This window comes from Eretmochelys imbricata, chromosome 8 (genome assembly GCF_965152235.1).
Source record: "Eretmochelys imbricata isolate rEreImb1 chromosome 8, rEreImb1.hap1, whole genome shotgun sequence".
In the NCBI taxonomy this organism is placed as follows: domain Eukaryota; kingdom Metazoa; phylum Chordata; order Testudines; family Cheloniidae; genus Eretmochelys; species Eretmochelys imbricata.
Genome location: NC_135579.1, coordinates 96,434,569 through 96,454,101, shown reverse-complemented (window position 1 = coordinate 96,454,101; position 19,533 = coordinate 96,434,569). Strand labels below are relative to the sequence as shown.

The window sequence follows — 19,533 nt, the reverse complement described above, 5'->3', positions numbered from 1 at the left end:
ATGTATGCATGTAGCTAACAGCTGGAAAAAACATAGATCTGATTAGTCCTTAAAGAATTGTAAGAAATGATAACCAAAGAAAATCCACATTGAACCTGAATATCATGATTCATAAATGAATCACTGATTTAGTGAAAAATATCTATTTGATGAAACATTATTGTGCTGAGAATACCTTGCTGTTTGGCGTATTCATATTTTCCTTTCCTAAAATGTTCTGCTCCCTCACCCCATATTCCATATCACATCACTTATGAAAAGAGAAACTTCAATGCAGTCAAGTAGCAACTGACCAATCAAGTGCTTGGGAACCTAAGTCCAGGGATCCCATCAGAGATGACTCATTTTATTAACAGAGCCAAGAAGAAGGCATTACAGCTCCTATCTGTAAAGGGGAGAACCATGTAACCCAGTGATAGTGGAATGGATCTGAATAAGCCTTGCCTTCTAGTAACAGGACAGGAAGAGCAGCTCTGATGTTCCTTGCTGGTTTAGAGCATTCATTCTTTCAGCCAGGGTGTTGGTCCAGAAGGGAGGCTGAAAGACCTGTCTGCCGTCCAGTAAGGAGATCAGGAAATTAGCCCAGAAGCTTATCTACCAGCGCAGGAAGCCAGCAAAGACACTAGCAATCAGTGATGGTAGGAGACCATCTACCAGCCCATCAGGGATCCTGGGAGTCAAGGTACTTGAGTTAGGATGGATAGCAGCGAGGCGCAGGATATGGCAAGAGTGGTGGTGAGCATCTCAAAGGTGTACAGGAGGGCAAGTACACTTCAAAAATCTTTGCTTGGGCAGCCACATGTATTCTTATGTCATTACCTCAATTATACCATATCTAATAGCTGTAAACAAAGGATTAATTGACTGTAATATATGATGAATATGAAGAATAGCTAATAATAAAGCTGCTACTATAGCACCATCAATGTCTTATTGCAAGACATAGCGGAGGCATCCAACATACAAACAGAAATTTTAAAAACAGGATTTTATCTTTACCTCTTAACTTCCGCTGGAAGCCAGCTTCAATATGACTAGTAATGGTGAGAGCCTGATCGCGGCAACTTTGCCCCAGTCTGAAACCGGCCCATTCCTTTCTCAGTATGGCTTCAAAGATAGGGATGAAATGGGCCAGTAAAACCCTCTTCATTCACCTGTAAGTTGTGGAGAGGAGTGATATCGGGCATCATTTGATGGTTTCTCACATTTGAGGAGGGAAACGAATATCACCTCACACCAGCTTTTTGGAATCTTCCCTATCAAATGTACGTTAGCGAATAGGTCTACCAGTCATGGCTTGTCCCTTTGGCCCCAAATCCTTGAGGAATTCAGGATAAATGCTGTCCTTACCAGCCGCTCTTTTGCTTTTAGTGGCCATGGGAGCCTTGTTTATTTTTTCTATAGTATATGGAGAAGATAACAATAAAGGGGTGGGGCTATGTCAGACATTTAGAAGGAGCTCTTTCTGAATCTTCCATCTAGTCAGCTTGTCAGTTTTCGTCTTTGAATTACAGAGAAGGTATGAGGCAACAGCATTAGCCATCACTTTTGGTTGACAGTGTTTTACTGGGTTAGCAGCATCAAGCTTACAGAAACATGCCTAGACTTTGTAACTGGTATGTGTGAAGTCAGGACCCTTCACTGTCTCATTCCATTTCTTCAGGTGGGCAGAGTTCAATGACTATTAGTTCTTTCATGGTATCTGGTTCACCACTCTTTTCACATTCTTTTAACAGTGCTTCTGTTTCCAGCTGCCCGCAAGGAGTATAGGCCTTGCAATAGTTCTAAGGAATGGGGGGAGGGATAGCTCAGTGGTTTGAGCATTGGCCTGCTAAACCCAGGGTTGCAAGTTCAATCCTTGAGGGGGCCATTTAGGGATCTGGGGCAAAAATTGGGGATTGGTCCTGCTTTGAGCAGGGGGTTGGACTAGATGACCTCCTGAGGTCCCTTCCAACCTTGATATTCTATGAATGTGTTTTGTGACAGCTTGGATAAGAAGGTGAGGTAGTCAAAGTTTTCTGGACTCGGATGATACAGTGTACCTTGTCTTCAACTTCTGCATATCTTCTGATAGATTTATCCATCACCTTCCACCTGGTATGGAGACATGGGCTGTTGCTCAAGGCATCAAGGCTCATCAGATGCCGCAGCACTATGCAATTCCTAGCCACAGTGTTGAGCAACCGTAGATGCCACTTCCTTTTGAACTGGCAGATCAGCAAAGCATGCACCCTCAGTGATTGTCTATCTCAAGTATCCATGCTGACCCCTTCACTATTCAACATCTAGAACAGTAACTTACCTGGCAGAATTTTGCATACATTAATATATGCCAGTGACATCGCTCTTGTGGGTACAAGCAAAGACCTCACCACCATCAGCGACATCCTCTCAACTGACCTCAAGATAGTGGTGGAATATTTTCAGTGCTGGAAGCTCCATCCCAGTGCTTCAAAGACTTTGGTAATAGCCTTTTACCTAAACAACAAAGCTGCCAAAGAGCCACTTAATATCACCTTTTTCAATCAATGGATCCAAAATCAGCCCTATCTGAAATACTTGTGTGTGACTTTGGGCAGACGCCTGACTCGTAAAGGTCATCTGGAAAAGACATGTAAAAAGATAAAAATAAAGACTGGCCGAATTGGAAACTCACAGGAACATGGGGTGCATATGCGCACACTCTTCGAACCTTGACTCAAACAATGATATACTCAGCCACTGAATATTTCACAGCAGTCTAGGTAGGCAGCTCACATACCAAATCTCTGGACGTGCAGCTCAATACTAGAATGAGAATTATAACTGGAACGTTATAATCAACACCCATCCAATGATTGCCCACTCTGGCACATATACCCCCACCCAAAATCCAGAGGGACGCACACAGAAACATGAGTACAATCAAACAATGACCAACCTGGAACTTACCAATTAATTAGGATCTCTGGAACCTTCTAAAGACACATGAAATCCTGCTAGCCTTTTTTTGGATCAGACAAAAGCTCTTAAAGCATCTTAATTCAATCCTGAAGCACAATGGAATAATGCTAATGTCCCAAACAACAGGGTCGGCCTTACCCATACGCAAAGTACGCAGCTGTGTAGGGCACCAGGAAATTTGGGGCACCAAATTTTCTGGTGCCCTGCGCAGCTTTGTGCTGCTCCAGCCCCTGCTCCAGTTCTTCCCCAGGGCCCCCGCTTCTGCTCCAGCTGCGCTGCTGGTGAGTGCTGGGGGGTGGTTACCCCTTGTCCCCCAAGCCAGCCCCCCGCCCCCGGCGGAGGCCTGGAGCCCTCTCGCAGAGGCCTGCCCCCCCTCATGGGGGGGCTGCATAGGACCAAGAATAGCTAGGAACGGCCCTGCCAAACAAACACCTGATTGCTGATACCACAGAAAGAACTTCCAGGCTTCAACCTACCCTGGAAATAATGGTCTGCACTGAATCTTTTCAGAACATCACATGGCAGATGCTGTCATTTCTTGCACTTCTGGAAGATGAGACACAATGTGACTGTGGACACCAGTTGCAAACTGGAACACATTGTAAATCAGTGCCTGCTTTGACTGATTGCTGGTGTCATCTCAGACTTAAAACAAGACACTTTTGAAGCGACACATTGGCTCACTGAGCTGTACTTGGTTATTTGAACGTTGCTAATCACCTCTCTTGCCATACAGAAGAAGAGGAATAAGGAATCTCTTAACTATTTAAAAGGTATACTTAATTGGCCTTAATAGAAAAATGTGCTCATTTACAGCGAAACGAGTCTGCGAATGTTTTCAGTATAGAACCAAGGGTTGTGCAAGAATGAGTTGCTTTCACTTGGTTTTTTTGCATGTTAGTAATATCACCAAAACAGTTTTTAAAGAAAAAAGGCAATGTGCTACAAATGTTCATCTGCTAAATACATCTTGTTATAACATTATTATAGCTCTGAGAAGTGCTACAGACTTCAGAAATCCCAAAGCTAAGCACAACAACTTGCATGCCAAAAATATACTTACATCATATAATATTAGCAGGAAAGTCAGAGAGGGCAAAAAATCCACTGTTTTTGCCATTTAATTTGATGATAACCAACTTCCTGATTTGTTCCTTTCTTTTGGCAAGAGCATTGTTTTTGTTCTTTGTGTTTTGCCCATAGATCTCCATACAGAATTATCTGTGTACCAAAACCATGCTTTATACTCTACACAGTACAGAAGTCAGAGGGAAATACAGACATTATTGCTATTGATTTCAATACTGTGAAACTTCTAGATTGCCTCCTCTTTATTTTTGGCAAAATAATCATTCTAGCAAACTCTATATTACTACAAAATGCTAACTGTATATACTGTGTGCTATGGTTCCTATATATTTTACTCCACATATCGAAGTAAATCTAAAAGCCAGTTCTGGGGAAAACAGGATTTTTTTATTGTGCTTTACTGTTTTTCCAACAAACATATAATAGTCTTTATGCCAAATCCAGCTCAACTTTTTCACATGGATTTCTGCATTATATTCAGATTTGTGACAAATTGGGTGTTTATCTTCTCTGTCTGGTAGTTTTGTTAATTCTGTGTGATAGGGTATCTAATTAAAATGTATATATAAAATTATAGCAGATTGGGAATAGCAGGATTCCTCAAATTGTCTGCAGAAGTGAATATTCATCTCACAAGGAAAATAAAAAACTCACCCCTTTACAGAGTCTTGCCATGTTTGAAACAAATTATATGGAATGTATAATAACTCTTCTATACTTAAATGAAAAATGTTCAAAGCTTTCGAAAGTCTGGTTTTATTTATGTAGAAACTATTAATGTCCACAGCTTGTCTTGAGGGATAAGAGAAATAAATAAATATGCTTGATTAAATATCCTGAATATTAATATTATGTGACTGAGAGAACATTTATCATAGCAAATGTACATAACCCACCAATATCCTCTACTTTTTTAGTATCCCAATGAATTTGGATGTATTATGTATCTAAGGCAAGATACATACTTTTTTTTTTTAACTTTACAGGTAAATCTGCATATGTACACAACATATGGTAACAACACTGAGACGGACGATATGGAATCTGCCAAAAAACTGCTATAGAGTAGAATTAATGTTAAGAATAATTAAAGAAATATCCTCCATCTTTCTAAGGCCCTGATTCAGGAAAACAGTACTTCAGGACATCACTTGCGCATGTGCTTAAATCCTATTGAAGTCAAGTTAACCGTGTGCTTCAGTTCTCGCCCGAACTGGGACCTAAGGGTAAAAATTTCAAAAATGTCTAAGGCTATGTCTGCACTGCTGATAGCCCAGGGTTTGAACTCAAGCTCAAGCCTAACCCCTCTTCGGTCTAAACACAAATCGTGCTAACCCAAGACTTGGACCCAGGGTCGCAGGACCCCACAGAGGTGGAGGGTCCGGGCCTGAGTCAAGCTAGAACCCAGGGTTCAAGCCCTGTCACTTTGCAGTGTAGTTGCAGCCCCCCTGAAATTGTGCTCTGGGAGTCCACCAAAAGCATCCCACAGGCCAACTTTCTTTGCCCTCTAGATAGTTAACTTTGGTGAACTATTAAATTTTCCCACACAGAGTAGCCACATTTTGGGAAGGTGCTAGGAAGTCTGGGATATTGGTGGTTGGACTCGGGCCCTCATAATGCAGTGTAGGTGCTGGAGCCCCAGGTTGGGTCCTAGGGTTCAACAATGCCTAACCTGGGTTTACAAGTGAGTGTAGACACTTAAGCCCTAGGTTAACAAAACCAGGGTCTGCTAATGCAAGTTCTACTAACCCAGGGCTTATGGCTGCAGTGTAGACAAAGTGACTTTGGGTATTTCTACACTGCAATAAAACACCTATGGCTGGCCTGTATCAGCTAACACAGGCTTGTGGAGCTTGGGTTGCAGGGCTATACAATTGCAGTGTGGACATTTGGGCTCGGGCTGGAGCCTGGCTCTGAGACCTTCCCCTCTCATGAGGTCCCAGACCCTGAGCTCCAACCCAAGCCCAAATGTCTACACTGCAATTTTATAACTCTGAAGCCTGAGCCCTGTGAGCCTGTGTCAACTGACATGGGCTAGACGTGGGTATTTTATTAGGGTTGCCAACTTTCTATTTGCAGAAAACCAAACACCCTTGTCCCGCCCCTTCTCCGAGGCCACTGCCTCCTGCTCACTCCATCCCCCCTCCCTCTGTCACTCGCTCTCCCCCATCCTCACCCACTTTCACAGGACTGGGGCAAGATGTTGGGGTGCGAGAGGAGGTGTTCCCTCTGGTGGTGGGGTGCGAGCTCTGGGGTGGGGCTGGAGATGAGGGGCTTGCAGTGCAGGAAGGGCCTCTGGGCTGAGGGGTTTGGAGTGTGGCAGGGGGCTCCAGGCTGGGGCACAGGGTTGGAGTGTGGGAGAGGGTATGGGCTCTGGGCTGGGGGTGCGAACTCCAGGGTAAGGCCAGAAATTAGGAGTTCAGGGTGTGGGAGGGGGCTGTGGGAGGGGGTTGGGATGTTGGAGGGGGTGCGGAGTCTGGGAGGGAGTTTGGGTGCAGGATGGGGCACAGGGTGCAGGCGGTGCTTACCTCAGGCGGCTCCAGAAGCAGTGACATCTCCCTCTGGCTCCTAGGTGGAGGCACAGCCAGGTGGCTCTGTGTGCTGTCCCTGCCTGCAGGTGGTGCCCCCGCAGCTCCCACTGGCTGGGGTTCCCGGCCAATAGGAGCTGCGCAGCTGGAGCTCGGGGCGGGGACAGCGCCCCCCTGGCCTCCCCTCTACCTAGGAGCCAGCGGGAGATGCTGACAGCTTCCTGGGAGCCACGCAGAGGTGGGCAGGCACCCTGCCTGCCCTGCTGCAGGCGGCCAACCAGACTTTTAAAGGCCCAGTCAGCAGTGCGGACCAGTTCCGACAGGGTCCCTTTTTGATCGGGCGTTCCGGTCAAAAACTGGATGCCTGACAAACCTATGTTTTATTGCAGTGTAGACATACTTTTTGAGGCCAGATTTTCAAAGCTAGTTGGGCACCTAAAGGTTTCAATAGCTGTCTTTTCAAAAGTGCCTAAGCAAGTTAGGCACCTAACTCTCAGATTTCAATGGGACTTAGGCGTCTAAGTCATTTGAGCACTCTTGAAAATTTTCCCTAAGCTAAGTCGGAAGACCCAGTGGAACTCACACATGAAAGTCATTTAGAATGACATTTTCAAAAGCTCCTAAGTGTCTGACAGGAGACTAGTTTCAAAGTCAACAGCTTTTGTTACGATTTCCACCCAGAGGGGGTGGGAGGTGCATACAAGCCCTGCAAGGAAGGATCTGTGTCACTTTGAAACATATTCTATTGCTTATTAAAACTCTCACAAAGCAGCAAGAATACATACTTCACCTTGTGACAACGCTCTTGAAGCTGATGCGTAAATGAAGGACTATTTTATGGTTAACTGTTGCTTTACTTTAAACAGTTTTTTCTTTTAATGAAGGAAACGTAGAGGCCACTGACTCACCACAAGGTCACAAGGTTAACTCTTCTCATCTGAAAAAGATTTGCTGTATTCTCCCTTCCATTGCCTGGGGTTTAGCTTTGCCCTGAAAATGGGCTACTGTATACTAGTGCTAACCCAGTGGAACAGTAACAACACGGGTAGTTTTACAAGCAATATTGAAACTAGAGCATTATTACAAAGAGAGATAGATGGCTGGAGGAATTAGACATGCTTTCTGCCCTCGTCATGATACGCTGGATTAGATGAACATTGTAAAAAACAGAATGGGAAATCAGTATTTTTTCTACTGAAGGAGTGAGACTCTCTCTCCTGTTCAAGAAAAATACATTTGAGTTTGCAAAAAGGAACTGAAATAATGATTCCAGTATAATAAGATGCATGCAAAATATGATGGTAACTGTGGGTATCAAAAAGGGAAGATTGCCTTTTAAATGAAAGGCAGAAAGGACCCAGAGTTGCCAACCCCCCAGGACTGTCCTGGAGTCTCCAGGAATTAAAGATTCATTTTTAATTAAAGATTGTGTCATGTGACAAAAACCTCCAGGAATATGTCCTACCAATACTGGCAACCCTAAAAGGACCCCAAGTAAATTCCGCTTTTATGGCCAAAAATACCCTTTTGCAACCACTGCTTTTGCATGTGTAAATCAGGTGTGTTACTCTCCAATCTGTACATGCAAATGCAAGGGATGTGCCCACAAACGGTTGCTTGTGCAGAATCAGGAGTCATGGTTTTGCAAACTTGGCCCTGTATGTCTTCTTTTCAAAACCACACTGATTCACTGTCACATCTTGGACCTGCAAATGCATAGAAAAGGGACGAAAGTCAACATGCTGCACTCACAACCCCAGCACAGTGCTTACTTCCATCCCCAGCAGGAGATCTGCCCACTTAGCCCTGCTGGAATGGAGGGCTCTATCTCAGAGTAGCTCTGGGCCCCACAGTGCTGGGGATGCCAGCTGCCGGAAAGTGCAGAACTGTTCTTGCCCAGATCCTTGGAGCATTGCTCTTCCCTCACCTGCTGCTGTCCCAGCAGCACTGAGATCTATGCACACTACCTCTTACTGGGAGCAGAGCTCAACTGCTCCTCCTTGCAGAAAGGCCAGCAGGCTCAGTTGCGACATTGTAGCTAGTGGTTGTGGGCACACCAAGTCTCTGCCCCGCCCTGCCCCTGTGCTGAGCTTCTTCAAGTTCTGCTGCACATGGAGCTTTAGGCGCCTGCCTGGCTGGGGGTGCCATGGAGGCCGAGGTGGCAGCGATGGCAGAGAAGGCAGCTCTGCGCACCCCCAAGTGCTCCCGCTGCCGGAACCATGGCTTTGTGGTGCCAGTCAAGGGCCATACGGGCCACTGCCGCTGGAAGCTCTGCCCCTGCGACAAGTGTGCGCTCATCACAGAGCGCCAGAAGATCATGGCGGCTCAGAAGGCGATGCAGGGGCAGGACCCGGATGCCCCACCCAGAGAGATGTCTCCGCCTGTGGCCTGCACCCCGGTTCATGGGAAAGGTCGGAAGGTTCCTGCAGTTGGCCCCAACACCTCTGAACACAGCAGCCATGTGGCCGGGTGTGAAGGAGCCAAGACCACCCCAGCAGCAAGCAGCAGAACCAGGACCCGCAGGGCACTACCTGCTCCCAGCTCCCCGCTCTTCGGGGACTTTGGTAGGGACCAGCTCAGCATTGGGGTGTCTGTTCCTTAGGCCTCCACACAAGATGATTAACTTCTATCTCTGTGTCCATCTGTCTGTCTGTGTCCATCATTCAGTGTCTGTCCATCTATCAGTGGGTACTGTTGGGTCAGTGTCTGTCCATCCATCGTCCATGCCTGTCTAGTGCCTCAGAAATCTTTAGGTCCCAGGTGTCCTGTTCCCCAGGGCTGTTGAAGCTGCTCTCACTCTACTTCCCCGTTCCGGGGACATGTTTTCAGGCAAGTGTGTTTTGTATGCAATGCTGCACTTATTGTTGGTTTTGCAAAGTTTCCAAGCTGTGCTCATGGACTTTGTAGCTGTAGGAACCACTGTAGGCAGCTCCTCAGCTTGTTTCCTTGTTGCAAAGATAGATTCGTGCTACTAGTCCTTGTTTAAGAGGGAAATGAGTCTGTGACAAGATCCTGATTATTCAGTAGAGCACCCTGAGCACTTTCTTCTGAGCTGTTATTATTTTTACATTTACAAACATGCCCTCCAGCAAAAGAAAAAGAAAAAAAACCACAGAAAAACAGAAAGTACAGATAAATTAGGGAGTTTCTGCTGGAGTTGTTTAGAGCAGGCATTTTATGGTGGCAACATAAAAAAAGATAAGGAAAGCTCCTGGGCTGGATTTATGTAGCACAGACTACATTTGGCTGGAATCAGTTGATGTAAAAGTTTATTTTGTATTTAAGAACAGAAAACAGAATGCAGAGATGGAAAATTCCTATGATCATTTAGTCCATCACTTCTGACATCGTTCTATACACAGTAGAGTATGTAGTGTGTGCCTTGTCTAATCCATTATTATTATTTATTAAGACTCCCACTGACCACAGTAGTCATTCGACTGGGACCCTGGAGAGCTAACAATCTAGGAGACAAGGCAAGAAAGACCAGATGCTCTGGGAGATGGGGAGGAAGGAATCGCTTTAGATAGTTCCAGCCCTGCCTCATCTACCAACGATTATTTAATTTTTATGTGTATGGGCCTCACAGGAGAAGTGGGCTTTCAGGAGGGATTTGAATGGATGAGGCCTTGAGACACAGATATAGTCTAGTCATAGATGATGGGGATTCCACTACTTTGGAATATCACTTTGTGAACAAGATTTTTTTTAATAGCAAAATACAGTGGTTCTTTGAAAATTAACTCTGTAGAAATGAAACCAGGTGGGTGAGGTAAATATCTTTTATTGGAGCAACTTCTGTTGGTGGAGCTTCAAGCCTCACAGCTCTGCAGGTGACCCGAGGTCAAGAAAGAGCTCTGTGAAGCTCAAAAACTTGTCCCTTCCACCTACAGAAGTTGGTCCAATAAAAGATATTACCTCACCTACCTTGTCTTTCTCATATCCTGCAAACAACTCTGTAGAAATGACAGCTATCACAGGGTACAGAGCTCTTTATTCCCTCTCATTCATTTCAGTATTAAATTTTAATACTTGATTTACAAGTCTAAAAGGTGATTATTTTCTAACTGTTGCCACAGGAAACTAGAAATCAAGCTGTTTGTCACACCTGTTACGGCAGCAGAAGTATTAGAGATTCTGCAATCAGTAGTTTGCTGACAACTTGGTTCAGGATGCATAAGGCAGACTTTGCTCTCCCAAAGCTGTATTAACCTGTCTTCCATCACTGTTGAGCTCCCTTCTTTCCTCCCCAATCCTAATTTTCTAATTTAAAAAAAAAGAAATTGAATAAGAAGTGAATGTAAAACCAAAGGGTCAGATTCTGCCTTCCGTTGCACTGGCTGAGGACAGATTTTGGCTCCATGACTCTCTATTTCTATTTACCTTCGAACTGTTTGCAGTGATATTTTTGCTTGTTTTTATTTTTCCTCGCTGCTTGTTTCATAGCCCATCCTGCTTTGCCTCAAGAATGTGTTGTCAGCCCAGAATACCAGGAGAGAGAACCTCCAAAACTGTATCCTGGGTACTCTGGTATGTACTCATACCACCCATTCCCCATGGGATTTGCCATCAATCAGCCCAGCTGCAGAGGAGCACCAGTGTCTCCGGGGATCCCCCTTCAAAGAGGTTTCAGACATGTCCCTAGCAACCATGGACCAGGGAGTGCTGCTCCTCTGTCAGTAAGTAGTGGTTTCTTTTAATTGCTGCTGAACACATTTCTCTTTGTATTGTAGGATGCTATCTTGCCATTAGAGTAGCCATGACAAGTTAGCCTGGCCACTAATTACTTCAGTGGTATCTTGATACATAAGCTGATCAAAACAGGCACAAATAATAATGTTAAAGGTCTGACCTGAACCTAGAAAAATCAAATGGGTTCAAAGTTGTGGGCCAGATTCTGCAAGCCCTCTGTGCTCACAGTTCTTGTTGACTTCGGTGGCATTTGTGTGTGCAGAAGCCTTGAAGGATAAAGATTCGGAGGGAAAATGAACCACTAAAATGTGACCAGTTTGTATCAGCATAGCTATCACAAAATGTCTCCTGGGTTCCCCAGTGAAATCCTCTTAATATAGCAGGGACTGCCCCCCCAGGACAACTGGCTGCCTGGTGGAAGTTATGGCATAGGAAAGATCCAGAGTGGGACAGATCAGGAGCTGGCCAGAATTGGGAGAGGGCAGATCCGGTGCAGGAGAAGGCAGTACTACTCCACTGTGATCATAAGCACCTAGTTCCTCAGTTCCCCGGGGGAGGGGGTGTGCTCAACCCCTGCTCCGCCCCAGGCCCCACCCCCACTCCATCCCACCCCCGGGAGCACCCATGGAGTCGGCACCTATGACTGTGATTCCCATCTGCTGCAACCCCCTGGGGCTATGACAGGCAGGAGCAATTTAGGGGATCTCTATAGCTGCCCTAGCCTATGTCTTAGCCTCTAGCAACAGCAAAATAGGAGCAGCAAGAATAACTTCTCTTCTGCCACTGCATGAGACAGGGATGAATCTGACCCTAAAATTGTAGATCCGTGTTTAAATGTTTCTTGCTATCGCCATATGTATGGTATCTTAGGTCACTGTGGCAAAAACCTGACATCTGAGACACTGCCAAGCAGCCTTTTTGGTTGTTGTTTTTTTAAAATAAAAATATTTTAACAATTAACAGAAATGGGATTGGCAAATTTAAAAAAACAAAAAAAAAAAAACAGTTAAAGCAGTGTTTTGTTTGGATTTAAATAAACTGTGTCCCCCTGCATGTTTGCAAGCCAAACGTGCAGCAGTGTGCTACTGCGTGGGAATCAGAAAGTGGCACTGACAAGAAACATGAAAAGTGAAATGGACTAATCGACTTAGGGTCTCCCAAGTGAGAGAATTGCAAAAAAAAATTAAATTCTTTTTTAAAAAAATTAACAGCATAAATGGTGAAAAGTATATGCATTTTCCCACCAATCTAAAATAGTTATGTATTGTTAATCACACAGGTAAGAATAACAGTAATAACTATTTATACCTATAGTGCTTTTCATTAGTAGAGCTCAAAGTGCTAAAAAGCCTGTACTTTCATATTTTTCTGTATTAATTTTTTGTATCTTTCTTTTGGAAAGGGAGGAAATCTCTCTGGTTCCCCTTCATTTTTCTTTTATTCCTCCACCAAATCCTTCAAAGAGGGTTTAACTCGATTCCCAGCAGAGCCTATGAATCTTGCTTCTGTGTGAGACTGAGGGGTTGCTTTGAGAGCAACAGTGTGTGTGAAAACTTTGCCAAGCAGTTATGGCACAGTAGAGGGAAATGTGATGCTAAATAGTGAGCCTTCTGCTCTTCCCTCTGCTGCTCTGGAAGGTGGGAGTAGAGGCCAGGTTAAAAAAAAAATCAGCAGAAAATTTCAACAAAAATGGAAAGAAATTAGCTTTTGTCTAATTTCATAACAGACAACTTTGATTTTTTGGCAAAAATTCAAAAACAAATTTCAATAAAAACTGAAATATTTTGATTCAGAAATGCTGTTGTGGTGTCTCATGGGATTTGTATTTCAGGTGCTCCATATTCCCATTCTCATCTATAGGCTGGGCTCCCTGGTTGAACAACATCTCTCACAATAACCCTGGTCTCCCCTGTAGGGGGATGCACTACCTTGGTGCATCATCGGAGGTGTAGTCCCAAGGAGCACTGCCCTGAGAGGAGAATGGGGACATGGGAATTGCAGTACATTTGCTTATGAGGCGCTATAGCAGCATATGTAATTAAAATATTTCTGGTCTGGGGCATTTGGTTTGGAGCATTGGTTTCTCAACAAAAATTGAATTTTTTTGCAGAAAGGAGACACTTTACCTGAAACAATGTGTTCTACTGAAAATTAATTTTCCATCAAAAAACAGTTTCAACAGAACATTTTTGAACAGCCTACTCAGAGGTCAGCTGGAGGGGGAAGCTGGTGAGGAATGGGTCAGCGGGGAAGGGAATCTCGGGAGGCCCAGAACCCAGGCTGCAACCTGAATGTCTACACAGCAATTAAACAGCCCCATAGCCTGAGCCCGACCCCATGAACCTGAGTCAGCTGACGTGGGCCAGCCACCGGTGTTTAATTGCAACATAGACATACCTTCAGTCCTTGTCCTCAAAGGAAACCTGCACAGTACCTTCAAAAGATGAGCCTGGGAGCTTAAATTCAGAACTTTGCTAGACACTTAAGCTATGTCTACACTACAGAGCTTACAGCAGCACAACCATACCAATGCAGCTGTGCCACTGTAAGATCTCTTGTAGCCGCTCTATGCCGACAGGAGAGAGCTCTCCCATCAGCATAATTAAACCACCCGCAATGAGCGACGGTAGCTATGTTAGTAAGAATAGATCGCCCGCCGACACAGCACGAAGCACACTACCACATATGCTGGCATAATTATGTCGCTCAGGGGGATGGAATATTCACATCCCCAAGCGACATAAATTTTGCCAACATAAGTGGTACTGTAGTCAAGGCCTAAGAATCTTGGACTCCATAGAAATACTGGTTTTATGTCTCATTATAACCATCTGTAACCAACTAACCCATCTTTGTCATATTACTGCAGAGGTGTTAATAGCCTACTCCATTTTGAATGGTCCCTTGCAACACGTGTTAACGCCTCGCTTAACAATCTGCTCCACCTTGTATTTAGCTTTGATGCTCTGATTACCTTTCCCAGCCCTGAAGAGCCTGCTGTAGCTCAAAGGCTTGTCTCTGGGCTTATCTACACTTAAAAGGCTACAATGGCACAGCTGCGCTGCTGTAGCGCTTCAGCGTAGACGCTGCCTACGCTAGGGGTTCACAACCTTTTTTTACCCAGAAACTTTTAAGCTTTTATAGACAAACCTGCGGACCAACAACCAGAGGGAACGTGTAGAGGCGTGCTCCCAAATTTCTGCCTTCCATTTGGCCCTGCTCCCTGAAGTGCTGATGTAACAGAGCAGAGAAGTGGTATGTCTCCTTGGCTAGCTGCTGCCTGTTCATGGAGTCACTGGCTGTTGGGCAGACCCGTCTGATGGCAGGGGGAGATCTCTCTTCAGCAGTGACACTGCAATTTTTGATTTGCGCCCCACCCCCAACCCAGACAGGCTGGGTGCCCTCTGAGATGAGTCAAGGGGTGGCGGTGGCACTCCCTCCCCAAGTCCAAGCTCTCGCAGGTGAAGCCCAGTCCTTGGTTGCACCCCTGAAAACTGCTGCTTGAGAATCAGTGTCTATGTCAAAGGGCGGGGTTTTCCCTTCAGTGTAGGTAATCCATCTCTCTGACAGGTGGTAGCTTGGTTGAGAGAAGAATTTTTCATTCACCTTATGCTGTCTACCCATGGATGCAGGTTGGCTTAACAACACTGCTCAGGGGTGTGGATTTTTCACATCCCCTGACCGACATAGTGAAATTGACCTACTTTTCTAGTGTAGAGCAGGCCTGTCTCTTCCATCAACAGACGTTGGTCCAGTACAAGATACTGGACCCACTTTGTCTTTCTTGAATCCAATTATGCATGCATATAAGTACCTACTTCCATGTGTTACTGTACCAGTCTCCAGCCATTGCTAACAGATGCTCACTTTTATGAGGACATCAAAACAAAAAACAAAACAGGAAACAACTGAACTGCGGATTAAAAGTGGCTCCTGCATGTGCACAGTAATGACTGACTTTTCATACATTTTCATATGACTCATTTGGCATTAAGGATCCCTAATACAAACCAGGAAATAAGTCACCAGCAGCTGCTGTTTTTTAGTTATGGAGCCAGGGTAGTACCTGGAAATATGGATTTTAATTCAGTGTCTCATTAATAACAAGCATTTCCTGCATTTGTTGTGTTCTATGCTGCAGGTGTATTTGGGACAAATCATTAAGACTTTACTCACTCATATTCCATTGCTGGTGTAAAACTTATATTCGACAGGTAGGCTGCCTTCAATGAAGTTTTGCCTGAATAAGAATTCTGTGATTTCCCCTGTAGCAGGGTTTTAACAATAGAAAAACAAACAGAAAAATACTGACCAGTGAAGTAAATTATGGCCTTTCATTTTAACATATCATATGTAATGCCACTGATTTCACTGCATGTGGTCTGGAAGTGAGAGTGGTGGTTTGATAGGGTGGTTAAGGCAATATCTGGACTGAAGGAGCTTTGTTTTATGTGTTCGTGCAGATGCAAGATGCAGGTGGAGATTTCCAACAAGGTTACTACCCTACTCTTCCTCAGTTTATACCTCCGGGCTTTCTGCCAGGGATTCACTACATTCCACCACCCCTTCCACTTCTGGCTGAAACACCCAAGGAACCATCTGGTAAGTAAGTGCAAGGTGAGCGATATTATGCATGAAGCATATCAGATCTCAGGGAGCTGTTTTATATGGTAATTTGTCTGATGTGTCCTGCTCATTGGTATGTAAAATACAACAAAAGCTCTCAACTATATTGTTTTCATTTTTGGTTGGTAAATTCTGTGCATTTGTATCTCCCTTACTGACTATATCATGGCCCACTAAAATCAACAGGAATTTTGTGCCTGGAAGGACAGCAGAATTTGTCCTTTATTATCTGTAATAAAACCTCTCCAATGGCTCTAATTTTCATCCCAAAGTGGCATACATTCCACACAAATACAGTGGCCTCTCACTGTTGTAGTTGAAAATGATGTACATCAGTAACAATAATTTCTTCAGAAACTGAGATCACAGAAAGTTGTGCACACCAAAGGGCTATATCCCACAGCAATTTACATTTTCTGCTTGAATAATTTTTTATAGTCCTCAGTTTGGGTCTTTGTCACATGTTGCGTCCCACATTTGGGGCATGGCAGGTATGTCTGTAATGATTTTTTTAAATTTCGGACAAGGTTTCTATCCAAATACAGCCATTTGTGGCCACAAGAGGGAAGAACTGCTCAAAGAATAAATCACCAGTATCAACAGAATGAAGCACTTGGGTTATGTCAAGCTCTAGTTCAAAATATTTGTATGTGCACTTCTATATTTCAATGCTTGGCTTATTAGAGAAAAATGAGAATCTGATTAAATGCCGTGTTCTTGTGACAGATGATTTACAAATAATATCCCTTTCTTACACCTATTGGGAAAAGTCCAGTATCTCTTGAGTAGAGGTGAGGAGTAAACAGAAGAGTACTTCATCTTCATTGCATCAAATAATAGTGATTGTGGCTAGTCATAGCATGTGGGACAGTTGAGAGTTTGTGAGGATTTTTACTGTAATCGTCAACATTATTTCATTTGAATCAATCATTAGAGACAGAGATGGACCCAGAGAGCGAGGTTTGATTTCAAACTTTTCCTGGGTTTGGGGGTATTTGTTGGATTAGAAATTCTGGCTCAGGCCAGTTTCAGGGATAGCCTAAGCCATAAAGGTCAGCTCTTGAATCAAACTTTCCTAGAGTTCCAGTTAGAAGCCAGCCTGAATAGTCAGAAATTCTGCACTCAGGTACCTGCCTGGAGCTCACATTGAAATCAGTGGGACACCCCAACATGTACCTGACAGTAGAATTCGATTCTAAGTACAGGACTTCCTGGTATTGATCTTAAAGGGCCAGTGTCCTCATTTAGCACTTTTTTGTGGCTTTTTCTTTCAGGGTGAGGGATATAGAGAAAATTGACTCAGCCATATTGTACTTCAGCTTCAGGGGGAGTAGGACTATCAACGGTGAATCAGTGAGGGATTATTTCTGTAGGTTACAAAATAGCATTTCAGCAGAAGATACAGAATGAGAGGGGCTACAGTGAAAAGGGGCTACAGTGAAACTAAACAGTGTTTGATCCCATTTTTCATGATGCATTTTGTTCTGGTTTCAAATCCGGTGAAAGACTAATAAATAGTGAAGAAACATAGTGCAAAACCCTCTGAAAATCAGAGCAGACAGACCCATAGGGATCTTGTCAAGTTCAAACTTACTTTGTTAGATCATTTGTCCAAAGGGATCTGCTGGACTCAGGTCAAACTGGGGCAGTCAAGGTGACAGGGGCTCCTCCTGTAGTCTTTGGCAAAGTAATTAGGAGAAAATTGATATAGAAAAGTACGGCAGGAAAAAAATATGCCACTGAGCCTCTGGCCTGATGGAAATTCCAAGACAAAGGGAGCTACAAACATCATAGCAGAAAAGGCTTCTCCTCGGCTAACAACAGCTGCTGGAAAGTCTTGAATCATAGGCCTTCCAGCTAAATGACCACAGTCTGTATTCATTCCTAAGTCAGGTTTTATAATGGTGATTTGTAATATATACTATGTTATTATAAAATTTAATATCACAGTAATTCTTTTGACATAAGAGATACTACGCTGTAACTCTTGCTAACTTTCCCAATTTGCCCACCAATGCTCGTGCTGAGTAGTATCTGAGGGCAGAAGCCGTTAACAGGTTTTTTTTTCTTTAAAGAACAGTGCTATGTTGGCGGAAGAGCCACTTATTGGGGATGGATTAATTAAGTTGATGGAAGTGCTCTCTCCCTTCTTCTTAGAGCAGCTACACTAGAGAGTTTACAACTGCGCTGCTATAAGCTCTCTAGTGAAGCCACAGCCGAAGAAAGAATTGTCTTATGTGGGAAAAGGAGAGAGCTTTAAATACAAACTAGCAAGTCAACATTATGAATTAAGGACTGAGGTCTCCTACTTATTTCCTTCTGTTTTATGTTCTGTTTATTCAGTCAAGGCTTTTGCACCTTCAGAATTGAAAAAGTGTATATAGTGGGCATGCGATAAGGCTCACTGTCATCAAGGCTGTAAAACAGCTCGCATTACAATCCTGTTTTCATATGCGCTTAAATTCCTAAAATACTTGCCAAGAGGGAAATTCATGCCCTTTGCCATTTTAAAACAGTCTCGCTGCACTTCTTTAGACCTGGCTGCAGCAAAATCAGCTGGTGTTTGAAATATGAACCATGACCTAGACAGTCATAGTCCTCATGATCTCAAGTGCCTTTGACTTGGTTGAGGGAAAAACTGGTTTGGATTAACTAAAGTTATTTTATATTGAGCATTCACAGCTAAAAATTTTGAGTTCTATTGGATGTAATGTCAATTTAAGTGCAATTTTAAAAAGCACTACAGTGTTATATTCTGCTTTTGTTTTAGCTGGCACCACTGATAGCCGGGATTCTGGGGTGATCTGTGAATGCAGCCAGCCATCTCCTCAGGAAGAAACCAATGGAGACCATGCCACGTATTCTAAACACTAAATGTATGTACGTGTACTAGGGAACAGCTGCAGAGCATGCAGCACTCTCTCTCGGAGAGAATATCATTAGTTAATCTTGGGCTAGATTGACACTAGCCCTAATGCAACCACACAGGGCAGAAGAGGGAAGTCCCCTACATCACTTCACAGTTGCATTAGGGCTACTGTAAACACAGTTCTGGCTCCCTTGCTGCGTACAGCCCCAGGGCTGCCATTGCTCCACTGGCTCCTACCTTACCAACTGGCAAAGCTTTCCCAGGGTTACAGTAAATTACTCCCTTCTGGAGCAAGTGGAGATCAGGGGAGGAATTGTGACTTCAAGCCTTCCCTGAGGCTTCTCTTGGGGCTTGTCTACACTACAGGTTATGTTGGTATAAACTTATGTTGCTCAGGGGTGTGAATAAGCCATTCCCCTGAGCAATGTACATTATACCGATGTAAGTGCCAGTGTAGACAGGGCTGTGTCGCAGGAGAACAACTCCTGCCGACATCACTACTGCTGCTCGCGGAGGTGGTTTTATTATGCTTATGGGAGAGCTCTCTCCCGTCAGCACAGAGCACCTTCACCAGACGCAGTGCAGGAGACTAGCCCTTAGTGACACCCCATGGTTGGGGGCTGAGCATAAAGGCTCAATCTAGCCCTTTTATGTTTAAGGCATTGTTCAAAGGGGCATTGTTTGTAGGTCTGTTTGCTACCACGAAAAGCTGGTTCTGAATATTGTGGAACAGTTAAGTGATGAGATTTAGTGCCTGAAAATTGGGTGATGGGGAGAGGAAGGTTT

General features: G+C 44.1%; 1 protein-coding gene across 1 annotated transcript; it reads left to right on the top strand.

Moving 5' to 3' along the window:
* The first annotated feature begins 8,706 nt into the window (after positions 1-8,706).
* DMRTB1 (DMRT like family B with proline rich C-terminal 1) lies at positions 8,707-18,752 on the top strand. Its single transcript, XM_077825378.1, has 4 exons — positions 8,707-9,124; positions 11,007-11,239; positions 15,716-15,854; positions 18,649-18,752. The coding sequence occupies exons 1-4, from the start codon at positions 8,707-8,709 to the stop codon at positions 18,750-18,752; spliced, it is 894 nt and encodes a 297-aa protein (XP_077681504.1).
* The last annotated feature ends 781 nt before the right edge of the window (positions 18,753-19,533 follow it).

Excerpts from the sequence above, each read along its gene's own strand:
- DMRTB1 (XM_077825378.1), top strand. The coding sequence starts at position 8,707 with ATGGAGGCCGAGGTGGCAGCGATGGCAGAGAAGGCAGCTCTGCGCACC. Across the intron at positions 11,240-15,715 it reads GGAGTGCTGCTCCTCTGTCA|ATGCAAGATGCAGGTGGAGA; the intron begins GTAAGTAGTGGT and ends GTGTTCGTGCAG. Across the intron at positions 15,855-18,648 it reads AACACCCAAGGAACCATCTG|CTGGCACCACTGATAGCCGG; the intron begins GTAAGTAAGTGC and ends CTTTTGTTTTAG.